The sequence below is a fragment of the Hippichthys cyanospilos genome, chromosome 2 (assembly GCF_059441005.1).
Source record: "Hippichthys cyanospilos isolate Australia breed blue-spotted pipefish chromosome 2, RoL_Hcya_1.0, whole genome shotgun sequence".
Taxonomy (NCBI): domain Eukaryota; kingdom Metazoa; phylum Chordata; class Actinopteri; order Syngnathiformes; family Syngnathidae; genus Hippichthys; species Hippichthys cyanospilos.
The window spans coordinates 16,837,286-16,853,585 of record NC_142370.1 but is presented as its reverse complement, the minus strand read 5'-3'; the positions used below and the strand labels follow the sequence as shown (position 1 = coordinate 16,853,585).

Sequence of the window (16,300 nt, the reverse complement as noted above, 5' to 3'; positions counted from 1 at the left end):
TCAGAAGACATGCAAACACACGCGCACGCAGACACACACAGATAGACTCTCTGGTATTAGGCCGCCACTTGGTGGCAGAATTGTGAAACAACGTGCAATGGGTGCTGTGGCACAACCAGTGTAAATGGGTGCCGAAGGAAATGATTCCGTTTCACTTCATGTGTAACTTTTTCTTTTTTCTTTTAAATGATTGCAACGTTATATTTGTTCATTTAGCCACGCCGGCAACATATAGTGACAGGCAGTGTAACTCAATGCATCAAAATGAACATCTTTTTTCCATCCATGCAACTGAAACATTTTACACTAAGTAAATTAGAGAGGAGATTGAGTGTCAAATTTTGTCATTGCCACTGTGATCCCTCCTTTTGTGACTTTCTTGTGTGTATTTGCACCACGAGGTTTGAAATTGACAAAATGATGCCTTCGTCTTAATCCCGTAAATCATATTTTAATGTTTTGGGGTAGAAACGGAATAACTTTTTTTTTTTTTTTTTTGTGCAAGCACTTTGGTTCTTAACCAAATGAAAATGTTTGAAAAAAAACGGACATTGAATGCACAAAAGAGAATAGTCTGATTTGTGCACTTTTTTATAAATTGAAAAGTTAACCTAACTCAAGATGATTTTTTCCATACGTGTTTTTAGTCGCTTCTCGTCACTAGGGTTACTGGCTTGCTAGTGCCTATCTCAGCTGTCTTCGGGCAATCTGATGAAGACACGCTGAACTGGTTGCCAGACAATGGCAGAACATAGAGCGACGAACAACCATTCACGCATACAACACTTAAGCACAATTCAGAGTGTCCAATAAACCATGCGCGGTTTTGGAGTGTTGGGAATCAGTCCAAATTGAAATTCAGGTCATTTTCTTATCATTATAAAGGACAATGTGTTCCTGAGTCTTACTCATAGTAAAAGAACAGGTTATTTAAGTACATTTACTGTCTACAAAGTGCTTAATAAATGAATCAGAGAAAAGACATGATGCTTCACTTGTGGTCAAGGCTGCTACTGATTTTGGACGAACAACTACGTACTTGTTAATAAACTGAGGACAGAGGCAATAAAGAAAAGGGACACGGCGAAGTTTGGAGCATCAAGTTATTTAGACATCATAATTTGTCCCGGTAAAAACAACTCTCTTGGGAATTGTGCTAGCTCCAGTATTTGGAAAAATAGAAACGAGAACCTCACAAGTGTAGTTCACCTTTTCTGAGTCTTAGCTTTTAAATAGCAAAAAGGGTTTTAACTGGTGTGTGCATGCTGAAACAATCTGTTGTATGTTAGTGTTTTTAAAAGTTTTTTTTTTTTTTTTTAAATTTAAGAATCACTCTCATTTTATCTGATTAGATATGGCTTTGGAATTTGTATAAATGTATGTCCTTGGAGTTTGTGCATGGATTCTTAGTTGCCAAGGCAATTTGTAATTCTTCATTTTCCAATATGCCCCTTGAATCTTAGCACTGGCTGCTGCCACACGAGTGCCACTACAATTCAAACTGTTGTTCAATAGAAAGGTTCCTTTGTTGCTATGACAACTCTCACTCTGTCTGTGAGCCCTAGAACAGTGGTTCAATCATTTTTCAGTTATGTACCTCCTGCCTTTGAATTTTTCTTTCTTTTCTTTTTCAGCCAAGTACACCCTAACTGGCACAACACATTTTGAGGTGGAAAAAAAAAAGAGAACGATTTTGCCATCACCAATACCATTTTGCCAATGGTATTGCTACTCATATTTTATTCAGCAATTCCAGAAGATACATTGTGTGCGGTCATCTGGTTTATTTCTGTACAGCTACTCTGTAGCTGTTGAACCAATTATCTTGTAAATATAAACAGTATATAATTGCTTTCATGACTAATTATAACGTGTTTCATAAGTTACTCCCACCTTGCATCTTTCCATTTTTCTCTATGCGGCCCCCAAACGAAAAAGTTCAGGCATCCCTGTTTTAGACCGTATCAAGTTCAAGAAAAGTTTTGTTCACGCAGGATACATATGCAACAAAACAGTGTCCCTGTTGTGTCTGGGAGGTTGCGAGCTGGCCTCGGTCATCAAGCTCCTCCCTGAGAAAACATTCCAGCAAAGAGCGAGTGCAAAAAGAAGTGGAAAGTCTCCCGCTTGCACTCCCACACCCCAAGCTTGCTTGGTGGACCTTTAGCACATGTGAGGAAGATTTGAACCCTGTCAAGTGACACTCAACATTCGGAAGACAATGATGTCGGTGTACATCCTGTTCTTTTCCTCAGCCTGGATGCTGTGTGGAGCTCAATTCTTCTACCAGGGCCTGATGGACTACCTGGACAACAGATTGTTGGCTCTTGAGGTAATCAAATACATTTCCAAGGACTTATCAGCATGCATTTGCTTCTTTTCTCCTCCTAGAAGATTATAGTGTATTTAACCGAAAACAATCAAACCTATTGGAAACAATGTTTCCATTGCATTCATGAAAAGTTATAACATTAGGCAAAAATAAGCAAAAAAAACAACAAGTGAAAGCAATCATAAACTTGCTGCAGCAGTGGTTGCCAATATCAAAAGAGAAACAACACGATACTAGACATGAACAGCCAGTACTTGTCCTCATGGGTCCCATCCAAAAGCATCGTTTGAATACCCAAACGCTGCAACTGATGGAGCAGACACGATGATGACTAACAAGAGATTGACTTTACTACAGTACATTTGCTTTCTTCATGAAGACGTCCTCTCAAGCGAAATTATCCACTTGAATATCTTGCTTTTGTCAGGGTTGATTTTTGTTTCATAACCACTTTTCACTTGCACAAATGTGTATTCGACAATCTTGAAACTTTTATACGTATGAAATTTAACTGCTTTTTAGGACCACATGCACTTGTGGCAAGACCAGTCACGTCAATACCGCACGGAACTTCAGGGTTTACACAAACAGTCCAAGAAGATTATGGAAGGTCTGAAGCAGGCCCACAACACGCTCTCCACAGACGTGGAGGCAGCACTGGTGCGATTAAATCGGGTGGAGCGAGACATGGACTTTGTGGAAAGCCAGACGTCCCCCCGGGCCTGTGCTAATCGGGCAGATCGGGTTGTTGAACAGGGAGTTTGGAGCCAGGAGGAGAGCAGAGGAGAGGAAGAAGAAGACTGGGAGCAGCTACCCTCCAGCGTGACAGGTGAGACATGTGTTTTGTGGACATGGAATTGTCTACATCGTATACGGGAGCATGTTGGCAATGATAAGCTTCTCCAAAAAAAACAAAATCATGTCTACAAAAATACAGTACGTGAATTATGGCCCAAGTGCAACATAAATCCGACCTACATGTTCTTAAAAATGACATAAACACAGTATCCTAAACAACACTGAATTTGCGGAAGATGAAATAAGCAGCAAAATCCTGCTGTCCCTAACCATGTAAGCCGGCGCACGTTTGCAAGCTGAGCACTTGAACAACAGCGTTGTGATTTCCAGTCAACAGCAAGTGTCAAAATGGGGGAAAAAAATGGAAAATGTTCCTATTTACTTCATACTCCAAATGCACTAATACTCAGAATGCCACGTTTAGACTGTTGGGGCTGAATGGAGCCTATTATAATCCCTACATTTTCCTGATGCTTGTCCCCATTAGAGTCATGGGTGCGCCGTAGGCTATACTAGCTGTCTTTAGGTAGCAGGTTGCCAGCCAGTTGTAGGGCACATAAAGATGAACAGCCATCAAATCTCAGGCCCAATAACAGTTTGGAGTGTCCAATATAGCTACAGCGCATGTTTCGGAAATGTGGAAGGAACGTTTCCAGGAGCCAGAAGCAAACCGGCGACCTCAGAACTGTGAGATAAAGCATTCTGCCGTCCTCGTGGAAACAACAACTCCACACAGGAGCGTCAGAGCTGGAATCGAACCCCCAACCTGTGCTAATCACTCTTAAACGTGCCACCCGGGGTCTGTTATCGTAAAAAACATTTTTGACCTGACTTCTCCTCTTAAACTGCAATGAGTCATTTTCCACTCTCCGCTGATAATTTCTGCTGGAAAACATAACTGAAATTTGACGAATGGTGAAGAACTTTTATGTTTATGACTTCTGATTCCAAGACTCAGTAGAGTCATTTACAGGGCTGATTTATGGAGTGATAATGTCTTCATGTATTGAAGTGCATCACTATTCATTTCACTATAATATCAAGTGAAATATCACATTTGTTTTAATTGGCTCCAAATGGTAATGTCTGATCATGAAACTCCTTTGGGAGTATTTAGGCAAAATGAACAAATTTCGTCCATGTCTCCAGAAAGCAATTAAAACACACGCACGCATATTACAAAAACATTCAGCACAATAATGATGCCGACTTGGGGTCACGCAGTTTAAAATCAGACTTCTTTTCCCCCAGAAGCAACGAAGAGCTCATTAGAGACGCTCTGTCCATCGTGAGGTGACCTCAAGATGAACTGAATTTCCATGTAAGGAAATTCTTTTTGTTGAAGAGCCTGATGCTTATTTGCCTCCTGGTCCTGTCTGAGGAGACTCTTTCATTCTATGCTGCGTTCACTTGTCATCATATGCTTCCCTAAAAGTTTTAAACTGGACTTCACTCATTACAGTTTTTGACTCCTTGAAGGAATTATAGCTGGGTTGCTTTATTAATTTAACTATTGTTAAGTAATGAGAGGACAGCATGGCTCAGAAGTAGAACGTCACCTCCCAACCAGAAGCTTGTGGATTCAATCCAAGACCCTGGCGACCACGTCAAAGTGCCCTTGAGTAAGACGCCGAACCCTCATTTGCTTTATTTCTTGAACAAATTATACAGTTTCTCACTGATCATTAGTGGATCAAATTTCCCAAGTCCACACCGCCTGAAACTAAAACAAGACCTTCAGACCATTCAAAACTCTTCTTAGGACTGGTCTCAAGATCAAGAGAGATCTTGAGAACTACAGCACTAGGAATAGGATAGCCTCAGATTGGAAACGGGCCTTGATTGTATGCGGATGAGACATGAATAGCATACGTGTCAATGTGACTGCATTGGAAGGTGACAGGTCAGCCTACACTGTCATCAATATAGGCGAGTAGGTAGTGACAAAGCAAGCACATTTTCCCACAGGAAACAATTTGATAGGTTTTCAATATGCGGTGTGTGAAATGATTCAGGCACAGCTTGATTTGAAAGTGGACAGTGGAATTTCGATATGGCTGTGTTTGAGAGGGTGTGATGCAATTTTGTAGCTGTTTTTGTTTTATATACCTTTGAATTAACTAGTCAGTATCTGCCATTTCCTTCTAATATAAATCTCTCCAATTAAATTTGATTCCTTACATAGCTCGATATATTTCAAAGTGGAATGACAAGCGGCTATTGAAATCGAATGGCCTGACGGACGGATGGAATAGTTCGACTAGGTTCGGTTTGATGTACTCGCAAATTCTGAATCGAAAACTGAATCAAACGCGGCTTCGTTGCTCCTCTTGGAGTTCAGACATGGCATTGCGCAGGCATGCAAGCTACATTGCCACCTACCTTTTGTGTTTTGTGTCTGCCTAGACTGCGTGGAAATCATCTCTTCCATCCGTTCGGTGAAGATTCTGAAGCGAGTTGGCGGTTCTAAGGGCGTGTGGCTCAGAGACCCACGGTCCTCCAAGGTCTACGTGTTTAATGGAACATCCGGGGACACCATCTATCTGTTTGAATCAGTCAGGGAGTTTCTTCAGGGCTCCTCGGGGTTCGGTCGGCCGATCAGGCTGGCGTCCGACTGGACGGGCGGCGGAGTCGCTGTTTACAACGGTTATCTGTATTACGTTCAGCAGGGGGAAGAAATGAATCTGGTCAGATATGACATCCTTGGTGGCGAGCTCGCGGATGTAGCCATTCTCCCCGTGGAAAGCAGAGCCGCCGTTTACAGTCTCAACCCTGAGACGGTGGCGGACCTCACAGTGGACGACCAAGGCCTCTGGCTTCTTTACGCCAACGGCGAGACCGAACCCAACATCAACCTGGCGAAAATGGATCCCGTCTCGCTGGATATCGAACAAATCTGGGACACCCGCTGTCCGAGGGAGAACTCGGAAGCGGCCTTCGTCGTCTGCGGCGTCGTCTACGTTGTTTACAATACTCGGCTGACCAGTCGCTCTCGGGTCCAGTGTGTATTTGATGTCAATGACAAGGTGGTGAGTGAGGAGGCACCCCTCTTTTATTTCCCCCGACGGTATGGAGCGCACGCCAGTCTCAAGTACAACCCTGAGGAGAAACAGATCTACAGCTGGGATGATGGTTATCAAATCCTTTACAGGCTTACAACCAAAAGGAAATTTCAAGTCTGACAACAACCCTAACCCGGAAACAAATTTAATTTATGGTCAATTTATTTCTGTAAACTGGAAAAACATGGAAAGGCCTCATCTCACCCACTCATCTTCAACGTTCACAAATGCCGCAATTGTCAAAGGCGTTGTGTTGTTTTCAGCATTCACAAAACATGTACTATACACTAAACGACCTAAATTGTTTCACCGATATATTTGACCATATTTTACTTGAACGGCAATTTTTAGTCATGTTTAATGACCATTTTTTTTCATGGAGTATTAATACCTTGAAAAACACATTTGCCACTTGCTGTCGACTGAAAATGACCTCGCAGTTGCTTAATGCTCAGATAACTACCAATCACAGTTCACCTGTTTGCTAGCTTTGGTCATGTGATGTTCACAGGTTGAGCTATGATTTGTTGTTACCTAATCCATGAGCATGTGTTGTCATTTTTATTTGACAGCAGGTGACAAAAGACATTTTTACTGTTGAGAAATTCAATAATTACCAGTATTTATTGACAAAATAAATACTTGGCCCACCAAGTACTATGACATAAAACTTATGGCTAAAATCCTTTTTTTTTTTTTTTTTTGTTACCAATCTCCATTTTTAACACGTTTTTTTTTTTTTTTTCTGCTTGTGGCCTGATTTCAAAATGTCTAAACGTGTGAGGATCATACTTAAAATTCATTTGATTTCACAGTCATAACGGCACTGCAACAGAAAATATAACTACAATGTGGCCCATGCTATAAATGGGTTGGACACCCCTGCCATAAAGTATCTGTGCTGTGTGAGTCAGTGTGTATTTGAGTGTCTAATCTAATGTTGTTGCTGACCGCTCTGGCTCATTATGCCTCCACCATTATCCTTGCAAAAACAAACAGCAGCCCAATTTGCATAAATCCTTTAATCAAAAGGCAGATTATGTCACAGAACCAAAACACATCACACCCAGTGGAAGAAAAACAATGACGTTTGACAGTGACAAGTAGAAATGAATACAATGCAAAAATTTCACTGGTAAATCTATTACAAACCCCTTACACTTCGGTGTTTCATTAACAGAATATTTTCTCACTTGTCACTATTTTACAAAATGCCCATAGGAAAAAAAAAAAACTGTAAAAACATAAAGGTACCATTCTGAGAAAGGTGGGGACATGGGGCAAAGTGGAAAGGGAAACAGTCCAAAAACCAAATGACTGTACAAATGTGTGACTAGTACACTTGAAACGACAGAAACGGTTCTGAGGTTAAACATCTCAGAATTTGAACTCAAATTTCACAGAAATAAAGATCCAAATGATGCACAGAATCTACAACATCAACAAAATTAGTGTGAGATTAATCACAAACTGTCACTCCCTTACATCCATGTTTTGCCCGTGTGCATGTGTGTTCCTTTGTGTCTGTTTTCCTCGTATATGTCATTTTTCTCAAGAACATCACTCAACCAAACGCAAACATGGACATAACTCGTCACAAAAATTATTTTTAGAGAAGAATTGAAATATTCATCATACATTTTGCGTAAATCAAACATAGAGAAACCACAAAACCAAGAGTTTTCTGATACTGACTGCCAACATACTGTATTGCCGCACATACTTTCCTGTTGCCTTCAAATGGTGAGTACGTAGTTGTAACTTACTATACTGATATTGTCCAGTGGATATTTTAGTTTTAATCTTGGCAGTTTTGTGAAAATGGCTGTACAGCTAATAACTGTTAAATGATGGTGAAAGTTTGAACCTTTGAATTGCAATTTTTCTCATGAGAATTGCTGTTTTAAATTAGGACAACTTCAAAGCCAACTGGGAATATTTCCAGTTTCAGTTTGACCACATTGTCAAAACTATTACTTGAGAAATGGTATCTCTTTCTTCACTTTGGATCAAATTATGGCATTTTCCTCATTGGTTGTTTTCTCATCTAAAAGAGTGGCTGGTTAATTTCTACAGTCAAGCTCACCTTGTTAGAAATTTGCCTGAATAAGTTTTAATGAAATATACTGTGTTTATTATACACTGTGATCATGAAAAGTCAACTTTAAGGAACTTTAAACCACGTTACAATGTTGAGTTCTCACCCTATTTTCCTTTATTGATGCATCCCTTGGTTATTCTGAGCTCCAACATCAACCCCGCCCGACAAGATAAACATAACATGAGAAAAATCTATGACAGAAGAAATTGGCTCCTCCCCTACACCGCCCTCATACTGTCTGTGCAAGAGTAAATACACGTCGACCATATCCACATCTTTTAGTTTTGTTTTAGTTTCGTGAATGAGGAGGAGCGATTTTGCCCCCACTTGGCGAAGTAAACAACGTTTCATTTATTAGTACAACATTTTACTGTAGAAAAATGCTGAAGTGGCCAAAATGTGTGTTTGGGAGCACACAGCTGGATATTCAATGACAGCAACTCTCGGGCGGAACTTTTGTTTTAAATGTGAGTTCCCTTAGCCGATTTGATAGGAGGAACGTGTGTCAGCAAGTGTGATTTATTGACCCTTCTTTGCATTTTAATGTCGGTAAAATGCCTTTCTTTGGCCCCTTCATTCACTCTGTGACCCATGTCAGTACAATTAAAAAAAATATGTAATAAGAGATTAAATCACCAACGTGCCAAGTGTAATTTATATGCATATGTGCAAAGTGTAAAAATATCATGATCTAGGTCTCTTAAGTGCCTTGTGTTGCAAACTGCATCTAAGTTAAACATTATGTTAAACATTACTAAGTTAGAAATGAAGAAAATAATGATGAAAAGCTGTTGTAAACTATTTTACATTTGCTTCCAACCTTTGTTTCTTTTTTTAGTAATATTTGATGAAGCATAATAATATAATAAAGCATATTTTGACCTCAGTTGGGAGATTTGTTGGGTTGCAGCATGTTGTCAGGAGTTGTTTTGCAGAAATACTCTGTTTGTGTTTGTTCTTACCTCTCACATCTGTTACTGTATGTAGAGTAATTGTTCCAGCATAAAAAGGCATCCAGATACAATACACTACTGTACATGAAAAAGCAAACAAGATAGGTTCAAACAACAAACAAAGACACACACACGCACAAAAAACACATTGGAATATACTGTAACTGATATATTTTGATGGTTTTCGAAATGCATGTCTAATGAGAAAATAAAAAAAAATAAAAAAAACCTGCACTGACAGTGAAATGTCGAGAGACTTTACCAGGATGTCATGAAGTGAAGCGGGGACTTAGGTCAGTGTAAGTGACTGATGTCAAATTTGGAGGTGTCAATAATATCACGGGGGTGACATAAAGCCGAATGATGGTCAATGAGACAAAAGACGCTACTTGGAAATTCAAAGCGACTGGGCTGAACCCAGCTCACCAACACACACACACTCACAAGAAAGGAGTAAATGTCTAAAACAGATCCTGACGGAAACATCTGCACATATCCTGAAGTCCTAAATCCCCCTGAGAAAAGCTGTGATATAGTGTATGATGTAAGCACATTGAAGCCAGTTGTAAACCGTGTCTTCCATCTTGGAAGAAGCTTCACTTTGATACAGAGGGAAACATCTTCTTTCTAAGTTCCATTTTGGGGGGGCGGCATTTAGGGCAGAGGTTGAGCATAACAACTTTGTATACCAAACCTGTGGTTATTTAGAGATTTGATTGGCAGCTACAGAATGTAATGCATCTATCTAACCATTGCTGAATGACCATACCACAAGCACAAGTCTTTGAAATCTTCCCCGGAGTCTGATTGACTGCCACTTGTTTTGCAACACTGGATGTTCATCCAATAGGCTTCCAAGTTGCTTTGACATTTATACAGTTGGATGACAACCATAAGTACCTTTCTTTAAATTTAACCATGAAGTCGCATAATTAGAAAGAAGTGTTGTTGTTGACAAATCAGTTTCCAGTTCAAGATTGAAATAATTTGTCTCTAATCTCGGAGGATTTAAATGTTATTGTTCTGTTTTGTTTATTTTTTGGTTGATTTTGGTGCAGTAAAATATATAGACAAATAAATAAAACATTTCAAATTTAACCTCTGTTTGGTGGTCATAGGACATGTCCAGCCAGCTTCCAGTTTGAGTGCCTGGATTTTCAACAAATGCTTCCCGACCTTGAAACAAACCACCTAATGCAGGTAGCGTATATTAAAAGCTGGTCTTCGAGGGCCGCTATGTGCTGCTACGCTTCGTGTTTTGAGGTTTCTGTCCTCTCAACACACCTGATTCAAATGATCAGCCCGTCAGCAAGCTCAGCGGAAGCCTGATCACGATCCTGATCATTTGAATCAGCTGCCCCGGACGACGGCCTCAAGGACTAGGTTTGGACATGCCTGACCTAATGTTATTATCAGGGTTTCCAAAGCAATGGTACAACATGGAATGCTGAAGGTTTTTAAACAGTTTTATAAACTAACAACCATGCATACATTTAAAAAGTGATGACTCATTGGGAATCAGGTTTTGCTACCACTGTGCTACATGTGTTACAGTATACGAGAATGTTTTGAACGTGAGCATTTCCAGGATCTTTTCCAGATAAGCCCTGCCAAAAAGTTAACCCCCACTACCAAAATGATGATAAAAAACGAGGATATGAAACTTGTACTTTTAGTTTTTATTAAAGAGGGGGATATTGGGACATGTCGTTAATAATTTGAATGAAAAAGTCCGTATTTCACTCACTTTGACTCAAAACGAACTCACATAAGTAGCTGCCCAATAAAAATCGGTGTGTGCCACATTGGAGCTTATTCTGAAATCTTGTAGACGTGCCAGACAGATTCCATGGTTTGTGTGTGGGCTGCGGTCGTTGGATCCACAAAGTTTTCGATATGATCAACCATTTGGTGAGTATAATTCATGTCAACCGTCGTTTGTCGGAGTCTGCAAAAAAACGCCAGGCGCAAATTTCACAATGGACATTCTTCCAGTCAACTGTGGTCCTGCGGCAAATAGATCTTTCCTCCAAACGCAATTTGATTGGAGCCAGATTCTTGGAGCAACAATAAATGAATAGAAATACGGTCCTCAACTCCATCTTAGACCGCTCCGAACAAGTTACCTTTCGAAGACTGATATCTTGCCGACACTATCTCATATCATTACATCTCCACCTGTCAGAAACGGTTGAAAGTGTCATTTCCTTGCCATTGTTGCCTAAACACTGCTGATGCCGTTGCAAAAAATGCGTGCAAAAAACATGAGGCGTCAGAAAATGTATTTCTCATTTTAGTCCAACGTCCGAACGTGAACATTTTTGCACAAAATGAGCGTAGAGGCGGATAAGGAGATGTTTTCGCACAAATGGCTAGACATCAGAAATAAGTGCGTGCATTAAATTGAAGCTGGCACAGGTGGCGGAGGTTGCGTAATTGGAGCTGGCACAGGTGGCGGGTCTTAACTTTTCGCGCGTGCACTTTTTGCATTTGTAGCGTGGCTTATCTGGAAAAGATCCCAGTTCCGTTTTATTTGCTGGTATCCTCTTTTGCCCAAAAAACGAGCCTTACCTAAAACAAAAAGAGGCATTTTCCAACGAAAGAAAAATATATGTCAGTGAGAGTGTTGAATGTAAATATGTACACCATTGATTTGGGAGTTAGCATTGTGAGATCCTCAGACGTTTATGTTTCTAAATCACAGCCTAGCTAAAATAATTCTGTACAACTCGCATTTACATTTACAGCTACTTTTTTCCACTCACACAACCTGGGAGTTTCTTGTTAACAAAATATTTACTTCTTCATCTATAGAATAAATAAGACACAACAAAACATTTTTCATCATTAAAGGTCACTGTCAGTTTGAAAGCCAATAGGTCCGGCAAATTAAACGGGTGGTTCCGGTGAACCACGTCAGCATCCGGGTGACAAATGAACCGATTTTCCACGAGAACTAGCAAATCGTTTCATGGTGCAGTAAACATCGAGAGTGTTTTTTATTTTCTCTTAATTGTCACACCTGCTAGGCTACATCTTGCTTCACATCTTGTCTGAGTTGAAAGAAGCCAAAGAATCACATGAAAGGTGTCCGTACACAAACATTTGCACAAAATTATACATACACTCCCTCGACAGCGAAGAGGGAGAGCGAGGAGGCGACGTAAACATCAAGTTTGCGGCATTTACACCAATAATGGCCAGTGGCATCTATTTACTGAACTGCAGATGGAAGGAGGGCCTTTTACGTTGAGAGAGAGGTTTCTCACTTTACATCTTAACCAATGCATTTCAAATTTTTATTTACCAAATATGCTGGTGGCATATTCGTCAAGTGATACCTGGGGTTTAAAACTACGTCAAAAGTTCGTTTGATTTTTATTTGTTTAATTATTCTTATTTATTTATTATTGTTTTATTTTCATTTATTGTATTTTTCATTTCCATCCACATGATGAATTTCAACGAATCATCGGATGTTTAAACTTTTTTTCTCTGTTGTGTAAAGAGAGGCCTCTCTTTGTGTTAAGTGGATGACAAAGTAGCTTTAATAAAACACTTTTAGCAAACAATGCCAATCATGTTTTGACTAAGTGATTTTGCCTCTGGTGGAAAAACTAGCAAATAGAAGTTGGAAGTTGATCGCCTTAATGAAGCCACAGCTCAATTTTGTCTTGATATAAATAAATGCAGCACCAGGACATTTGGAAAAGTGGCGTGTGTCCCCTTAGAACTCTCGCTTTGCTCTGAGAAAGCTCAACCGATCATCATGGCTTTCTCTTGAGTCCGCACGTACCCAACCAAAGAGGAAGGGCGTTGAAACTGCAAGTTGAGCAGTCCGAACACCCGAGGAATAGCCTGACCTGACGTGCTCCCAGATCAGTTGTCTTGGACCACGCCGACGGAAAGTGCAGTTCAGGAGTGGACGCGGGGTCAGGGAACGGGCTGGAGGGCAGAGCAGGAGCGACAGCGGGGCTTCTCCTGGATAATCAGACAGACAGGAAGTGGACCGGCAGGAGGCGGGAAGAACCTCCCACTCCCCTACATCTGGGTTGCAGGGGGTCTCAAGGGTCGCAGGTGGCGTTGCTCAGGGTGTCGCTGGGGGGCGGGGGGAAGGGCAGGAGCCCTGGCTGTCAAAGCTGGCAGCTCTTGCTTTCCACTGACGCACACATACAAACAAAGAGTGAGTCTCCTTTCATGTTAGGAAAAAAATAAACTTGCATAAAGATTGTCAGGCCAAAATAAGTCATAACAAAGGTTTTTTTTTTTAAACTCCTATTAGTGTGATATATAAACGGTGCAGCTCATCTGAAATGAAAAAAAAGTTTATTAACTTTTCTTGATCTCCTTCTAGAAAAGAAAAAATGAGATTGTGTTCTTTGTCTCGAGTCCCTCTTATTGATAACTATGGCATTCTGCAAAAAATGTATCACCAAAATTGGACTTTTTGGGCAGAATTCCAAAAGGTACATTCGCTGCAAACATGTTGCAACTATAAAAACCTTAGATTCAGTCACTTCACCACCGTACTAAAATTAATACAACAACAATAATCCAAAAATGATGAAACAATTCAAAATGAATGTGAAATTGGGTTGAAGCATACTGTAAATACATTATAATCCAGGATCTAAGACTACTTGTATTTTTTTTAATTTATTCACACACATGCATATTATATATATATATATATATATATATATATATATATATATATATATATATATATATATATATATATATATATATATATATATATATATATATATATATATATAAAACGTTTTTTCCACAAATATGGGTCTTTAATTCCCAACACTAACCTCCTTCTCAGATTTCTTGGACTCCAGCAGGAGGTGCCAGTGTGCGATGGGCTTGCGGGGGTAGGCCAACATTTCGTTCCAGTGGTCCCTTCCAAGTCCCTCTGCGTTGCATCCCACCCGCATTACGCCAATGACCTCGTTGTGACCGACCCTGCGGGGTGTCATGCATGCGCAATGTGACTTAAGGCAAAACGTCAACTCATCCATGGTATGAGTGAGTATCACGCACTGAAGTAGCACCGTATTATCAAGAAACAAATGTTGGAAATTAGAAGTCTTGTTATTTTCTAGCTGAGCTGATGTACATACAAGTCGTAATCCATGACAGAGATGTGCAGGCTGACGTGGTCCATGCTGTCGGGTGGGATGTCAAAGATGATGGCCTCATTGTAGGTGGGGTTAAGGGTGTTCTTCTTGATGCTAGTCTTCTTCTTTTTCAGACGTCGCCCGTCGCATATAAGCGAGACTTTGACGTAAGGATCTGGAGAGGAAAATGAAGAGGAAAAATTAGTCATGAGGGGGGACAAGCTGAGAGTGAGCCTGTTTTCTCACATGCTCTGTTTTAGTTTGTCCCACTTTCTCTTGATGGCAAATTAAATGTGATGTTAAAGGCACATGTGGGGTAAGAGATCACAATAAAATCACAATTGCTAATTAGCTTCATGGACTGACACAGGAAGGATGATTCTGCAAGTCATAAATGTTGATTTCACGGTTGAAATTCGAAAAATGAATTGTCCACGATACTTATTGTGAGCGTCCTTCTGATTTTGACAACATTTTTGGATTATGTCAATTGAGCACGTAATAGCTAAATGTTTTGATCTAGATGTTTTAGTCAGTCCTCGATAAACAACACTGTAAATGACCGTAAATATTTTTAAATACTATCCATCAATAAGAACGGTGATGAAATTTGAAAAGTAAAATACATGGTTATAAAAATGGTTCTTTACTTCTCTATCAGACAGTGAAAGTACCTAAAAAAAAATTCTGTTAAAATATTGGTACAAGAATAAAACTCTTGGCTTTGAAATTGGGGCTCTGGTTCTGAATGTCATTAAGCATCACAAGGTAAAAGATTCCAAATAAATCCCAATTATGGTCGAACTTTGGCATTCAAACCACAATAAATGTCACATTTCACTAGTGGGACCAATTCTGCAGGGAGACATGAGATGGCAGGCGCTTATGAAAACAATGAAGGTCTTCTGCGACGTTCTGACAATTGCTTGATATGACACACCTTGCCTGTGAATAATTGGCGGAAAAAACAAAGAGAGGGATCGCCTGCCACATGTGTGCTTATTGTCTGAGACAACAGTGCGCACACACACACACACGCACACACACACCTGAGTATCCAGTGATGTCCATGGCCTTGAGGTTCCTGCACTTAATGACAGTCAGTGTGAGTCTTCCAGCAGTAGGCAGGTAACAGAGTGAGAACATGATCTCCCCAAGGTCCACGCTCTCCTGAGGATGGAAAGACACACGTGCAAAAACACATACGCAGACAGGTGAGCAGGTGAAAATATCTCCAATTGGAAACAACAAAAGCATGGGTTAAGGCCTGAAGAATTAGTTTTGAAGCAGCTTTTGCCTGCCTTTCATGACATAGCAGAAGAGATTTAGAGAACTTAACATGTACCCTAGATTCTAGGGTACATGTTAAACAGTTAGAAATGTTAAACATGTTAGACAGTATATGACCATCAGAGCCATCAAAAAAGTGATAAAAATGAGAAATAAGTCCTATTTATTATCAATTCAAGTTAATTCATCTATTTTTAAACCTAACTTAACCTAACCTAACCTAAAAAATGAGAAAAACCCACGAGCGTTATTCTTGTATTTTGAAATCTTTTGTTACCGTGGCACTTCCAATGATTGGCGTACAATAAAATTGGGCTTCAGTCTGTAATTCACTTCTAAAAGACGTTAACAGATGCAGTTTTAACCATTTACCTTCTGCTTTATTTGAGATTCGTCCCAAATGCTGACTGCAAACAGTTCTGACCGTCAGGAAGAAGTGTGTTGTTTTTTTTATTTTTTGTCTCTCAAAATAATTAGAAATGAATACTAAAATAAAACGTTGTCGATTTTGTCCATCGCAGACTCAATCAAATGTGCTCGAGTTTAGGAAAGCTTTGCTATGGCTGGCTGCATTAGAGACTTTGTTGCTTTTGTTAGCTGTGTCTGCAGTCACAACTGGGTGCTTTGCATTTATGTGG

The 16,300-nt window shown here is 40.0% G+C and overlaps 2 protein-coding genes across 2 annotated transcripts in view; one reads left to right on the top strand and one right to left on the bottom strand.

Moving 5' to 3' along the window:
- Nucleotides 1-2,165: 2,165 nt before the first annotated feature.
- olfml3a (olfactomedin-like 3a) lies at nucleotides 2,166-8,922 on the top strand. Its single transcript, XM_088407652.1, has 3 exons — nucleotides 2,166-2,329; nucleotides 2,852-3,158; nucleotides 5,534-8,922. The coding sequence occupies exons 1-3, from the start codon at nucleotides 2,219-2,221 to the stop codon at nucleotides 6,307-6,309; spliced, it is 1,194 nt and encodes a 397-aa protein (XP_088263778.1). The 5' UTR covers nucleotides 2,166-2,218; the 3' UTR covers nucleotides 6,310-8,922.
- Nucleotides 7,197-16,300, bottom strand: part of syt6a (synaptotagmin VIa) — a 64,744-nt gene continuing 55,640 nt past the window's right edge. Inside the window, exons 4-7 of the mRNA XM_088407651.1 lie at nucleotides 15,422-15,542; nucleotides 14,376-14,547; nucleotides 14,067-14,217; nucleotides 7,197-13,402 (exon numbers count right to left, since the gene is read on the bottom strand). Of these exons, the coding sequence (XP_088263777.1) occupies nucleotides 13,331-13,402; nucleotides 14,067-14,217; nucleotides 14,376-14,547; nucleotides 15,422-15,542 (516 nt within the window). The 3' untranslated portion in view covers nucleotides 7,197-13,330. The remainder of the gene's footprint in view (nucleotides 13,403-14,066; nucleotides 14,218-14,375; nucleotides 14,548-15,421; nucleotides 15,543-16,300) is intronic.

What these genes read in the sequence shown, in the direction of transcription:
- olfml3a (XM_088407652.1), top strand. Translation starts at nt 2,219, where the DNA reads ATGATGTCGGTGTACATCCTGTTCTTTTCCTCAGCCTGGATGCTGTGT. An exon ending in ACAGATTGTTGGCTCTTGAG is followed by an intron (nt 2,330 to 2,851) that starts GTAATCAAATAC and finishes ACTGCTTTTTAG; the next exon opens with GACCACATGCACTTGTGGCA. An exon ending in GCTACCCTCCAGCGTGACAG is followed by an intron (nt 3,159 to 5,533) that starts GTGAGACATGTG and finishes GTGTCTGCCTAG; the next exon opens with ACTGCGTGGAAATCATCTCT.